This window comes from Macaca fascicularis, chromosome 1 (assembly GCF_037993035.2).
Source record: "Macaca fascicularis isolate 582-1 chromosome 1, T2T-MFA8v1.1".
Taxonomy (NCBI): Eukaryota; Metazoa; Chordata; class Mammalia; order Primates; family Cercopithecidae; genus Macaca; species Macaca fascicularis.
The window spans coordinates 208193986-208198858 of NC_088375.1; the positions used below are offsets into that span (position 1 = coordinate 208193986).

At 52.9% G+C, this 4873-nt stretch overlaps 1 protein-coding gene across 1 annotated transcript; it reads left to right on the forward strand.

Annotated features, from left to right (window-relative positions):
- Nucleotides 1–2489, forward strand: NR0B2 (nuclear receptor subfamily 0 group B member 2). Its single transcript, XM_005544304.5, has 2 exons — nucleotides 1–568; nucleotides 1892–2489. The coding sequence occupies exons 1-2, from the start codon at nucleotides 37–39 to the stop codon at nucleotides 2131–2133; spliced, it is 774 nt and encodes a 257-aa protein (XP_005544361.1). The 5' UTR covers nucleotides 1–36; the 3' UTR covers nucleotides 2134–2489.
- The last annotated feature ends 2384 nt before the right edge of the window (nucleotides 2490–4873 follow it).

Below are 4873 nucleotides of genomic sequence, written 5' to 3' on the forward strand. Positions count from 1 at the left end.
GGGCCAGAGAGCTGGAAGTAAGGGCAGATCCCAACCATGAGCACCAGCCAACCAGGGGCCTGCCCATGCCAGGGAGCTGCAAGCCGCCCAGCCATTCTCTACGCACTTCTGAGCTCCAGCCTCAGGGCTGTCCCCCGACCCCGTAGCCGCTGCCTATGTAGGCAGCACCGGCCCGTCCAGCTATGTGCACCTCATCGCACCTGCCGGGAGGCCTTGGATGTTCTGGCCAAGACAGTGGCCTTCCTCAGGAACCTGCCATCCTTCTGGCAGCTGCCTCCCCAGGACCAGCGGCGGCTGCTGCAGGGTTGCTGGGGCCCCCTCTTCCTGCTTGGGTTGGCCCAAGATGCTGTGACCTTTGAAGTGGCTGAGGCCCCGGTGCCCAGCATACTCAAGAAGATTCTACTGGAGGAGCCCAGCAGCAGTGGAGGCAGTGGCCAGCCGCCAGACAGACCCCAGCCCTCCCTGGCTGCAGTGCAGTGGCTTCAGTGCTGTCTGGAGTCCTTCTGGGGCCTGGAGCTGAGCCCCAAGGAATATGCCTGCCTGAAAGGGACCATCCTCTTCAACCCTGGTGAGCTCCCAGACACTCCTGGGTAGGGGGCAAGGCTGAAGCAGGAGCCAGCCAGGGAAGGTAACTTCTAAGGGTTTGATATCTGTAATCTCATGGGGTCCACATTTTCTTTTTTTTTTTTTTTTCTGAGACAGAGTCTCACTCTGTCACCTACTCTGGAGCGCAATGGCGCGATCTTGGCTCACTGCAACCTCTGCCTCCTGGGTTCAAGCAATTTTCCCTGCCTCAGCCTCCCAAGTAGCTGGGATTACAGGTGCCCGCCACCACTCCCGGCTAATTTTTGTATTTTTTAGTAGAGACGGGGTTTCGCCATGTTGGTCAAGCTGGTCTTGAACTCCTGATCCCTCTGGTGATCCACCCACCTTGGCCTCCCAAAGTGCTGGATTACAGGCGTGAGCCACTGTGCTTGGCCGGTTCCTCATTTTCATCAAATAGCCATCTCACAGAAGAGGTACAGAGAAGCTAAGTGACGAGCTAAAGGTAACACAGCCAGGTAGGGACAGACCAGGATGGCAACTCAGGTCTATTCACTCCAGAGACTGGCCCTTGCCACTCTGCCTGAGAAATTTGCTCTGACCTTTAGAGAAGGCTGCGGGGGAGGTGGGGTGGGCAGACACAGCTGTGTCTCAGTCACATCTTCAAAGGAAGGCTGCATGGTGAAGCTCTAGAGCTGAAACTCCTCTGTGGGTTCAGAAAGATCACTTAGAAGAGAGAACTGAAAGGGGTGTAGGGAGGACAGGAAGGGAGTCTTTGTGGAATTTGGCCAGGAGAGTGGCAGATGAGACAGTGCTCTTTGTAATCTGGAGAGCATCTGAGATGAGCGTTCCCCAGGAGTCCCTGTGGCACGCATAAATCGTAGTAGTTAATTGCAATAATAGTAGCAAATACTCATATCACACTTACCATATGTTAGGCCCTATTCTAAGGGTTTTACATATACTAGTTCATTTAAATCTCATAAAAACCTAGGAGACAGGTCCTATTAATATTATTATCCTCGTTTTACAAATAAAGAAACTGAAGCCCAGAGATTAAGTTACTTGCCCAAGGTCACCCAGCTAAGTGACAGTACTGGGATTCATACTCAGGAAACCTGATTCTTAACCATTACTCCATACTGCCTCTTCATAAATGGATGGATGAATACAATGGAAATTGATAAATAAATTACCTCCTCCAAAGGAGGAGGTAGTAGTGGGACCTCAAAGGCCGAGCAAAGGAGGCAGAGGGGTGTCTCTGATGGCCCAGATCTTGGGCCAGTCTCTTCCTTTGGTGGCTGGGAGTAGGATGCTCACCAACCCTCTTCTCCCTCTCTGCCCACAGATGTGCCAGGCCTCCAAGCCGCCTCCCACATTGGGCACCTGCAGCAGGAGGCTCACTGGGCGCTGTGTGAAGTCCTGGAGCCCTGGTGCCCAGCAGCCCAAGGCCGCCTGGCCCGTGTCCTCCTCACAGCCTCCACCCTCAAGTCCATTCCGACCAGCCTGCTTGGGGACCTCTTTTTTCGCCCTATCATTGGAGATGTTGACATCGCTGGCCTTCTTGGGGACATGCTCTTGCTGAGGTGACCAGCTGTAGCCCAGGCAGAGATCAGGTGGGCAGAGGCTGGCAGTGCTGATTCAGCCTGGCCATCACCAGAGGTGACCCAATGCTCCCGGAGGGGGCAAGGCTGTATAGACAGCACTTGGCTCCTTAGGAACAGCCCTTCACTCAGCCACACCCCACATTGGACTTCCTTGGTTTGGACACAGTGCTCCAGCTGCCTGGAAGGCTCTTGGTGGTCCCCACAGCCTCTGGGCCAAGACTCCTGTCCCTTGTTGGGATGGGAATGAAAGCTTAAGCTGCTCATTGGACCAGAAGTCCTACTGACTTTATACAGAACTGAATTAAGTTATTGATTTTTGTAATAAAAGGTATGAAACACTTGGAGCCTGATACTGTTGTTTGTGCATATAGAAGGGACTGTCTCACCTCCAGGGCCCACCCTGCTCCTATCAGAGGTAGCCCAAGGGAAAAAATCCACAGGGTTGCTGGAACTAATTTTCCAGGGAACAGTATCAGTTCACAATCCCATCACCTCATTGCCTTTATCCTCAGGGGAAGGAGGTTGCTCTCCTGTTCCCAAACCCTTCACTAACCACTCTCCTGGCTCCTACCCACTTCATGCGCCCTCTCACCACAGTTAAAGCCCAATCACAGCCAATCAGGAAGCAGTCCATTCCCGAATTGAAACAGACAAGGTCACTGCCATTTCTGCAGTTTAAGATCATTCACTTCCCCCATTCCTGCAGATGACAAAAGACGGTGGTCCATTATTTCCCAAAGGGAAGGGACAAGGGCACCCAGGGCTGGCCTGGCAACTACTTGAACGCCAAGGCAGAGCAAGGTTTAGCTGGACCACCAGGATTTGACTACATCAGTTGTTTAAGTCTGAAACCCTTCCAGGACACTTGGATCATAGCCACCACCCTGAGGCCTCCCAACTTTCCTTCCCTGCCCCTCTGCCCCAGCCCCTCTCCTGGGATTCTCCTCCCAGACATTCCCACTGTCTAACAACTAAAGAGGCAACTCTTGGCATAGCCATGACCTCCCTGACTGCTCCATTCAGAATATGACTTGTGTCTATTCTGATTGGTCAATGTCTGTGCCTCACTGTTTGTTAAATATTTTGACCCAGTCGCCATGGGTAAGGGTGAGTGACCTGAAGGGTGGGCAGGAAGGAGTGATAACAACACACATGCCTATAGGATTTTCTGGCCTCCCCCTTTCGCCAGCGGTAAGTCCTGCCCTGACCAGTCCCCACCCCCTTCACCATAACAGTTTGGATTCTTCTCACAGGTGCCCAGTTAATGATTGCTCAATAAGAGGCCATTCACTTGGGGATAAGAGTCTAGGTGTCATCATTCAGGCCTTTCTCTAAGCCCCCCAGGTTAGGACGACAGCTGATTGGCCTCGTACCCATTATGGTGACCCAGTGCCAGCAGCAAGGGGAACCCTGTCCCTTGCCCAGCCTCTCACTCACAAGTCAGACACCAGATAGAGACAAAAACACAGCTGAGATCTCACACAAATACAAACAACACAACTTGGACCCCCCCAATACACACACACACTAAGATGTACAACTCAGGCACGCCTACACAGACCCAGAACACAGACTCTCCAACCACCCACTTACAGCCCAGAAAAGCACTGCCCAGATACAGTCACTCAGCAACGTACTGCAGACCCTGACACAGTCACACAGCACAAGTACGCACCCTTGCACCTGAGGGTAGGGCACACAGTGTGGAGACACCCCCATCCAGAGTGTGTTCATCTTCCCCATGTCACAGGAAAGGGAAAAGTGGCCCCCTAAGTAGGCAGACCTGTGTCTGCACATCTTCAGGGTCCTCTCAGAGCCTGTGAGCCCAGGCCAACTGCTCTGCCTGGCATTTGGGACCCCAACTAACCATTCATCCTCTTTCCCCGTGGTGACTTCAATGTCCATCCTCCTCTCAGCTCAACAACTGTCCCCAGCTGGGACCAAATCAAATCCCCAATAAAGGCATCCTTCAGGGCCCAGAACAAGTCCTGCATCCCCCCACCTCCCACCAGATGCCCCAAACTCAGACCTCAGGCTCCCGGGCCTCTCTCTACCTGCCCTCCCCATCCCTCTGGCACACATCACCCTGTGTAACCTTGTAGACGCATGAAACCACTCTTTCAAGAGCAGAAGCCCTGTTTCCCACATAGGACCCAAATCCAGAAGATTCAGGGATTTAGGGTCATTCTTTTTTTTTTTTTTTTTTTTTTGGAGACGGAGTCTCGCTCTGTCGCCCAGGCTGGAGTGCAGTGGTGCGATCTCGGCTCACTGCAAGCTCCGCCTCCCGGGTTCACGCCATTCTCCGGCCTCAGCCTCCCGAGTAGCTGGGACTACAGGCGCCCACAACCGCGCCCGGCTAATTTTTTGTAATTTTTAGTAGAGACGGGGTTTCACCGTGGTCTCGATCTCCTGACCTTGTGATCCGCCCGCCTCGGCCTCCCAAAGTGCTGGGATTACAGGCGTGAGCCACCGCGCCTGGCCCGATTTAGGGTCATTCTACATCTTTTATGCCCTGCCAGTTTCTGCCTCTATTAATTAACTGCCACACCTCTCTGAATCCTCCCACCTCTGAAAAAAGCTGGATCTTCCCACCTCTTACCCTTCCCCTTCTCTAGCCCTGAACAACCATTAGGAAGCATTCCCTGCCATGCCCCACCCTAGGCTTTTTTCCTCAACTTATTTAATTTTTTCCGTCATCCAAATAGCTTCCCTTATTAAGTCTA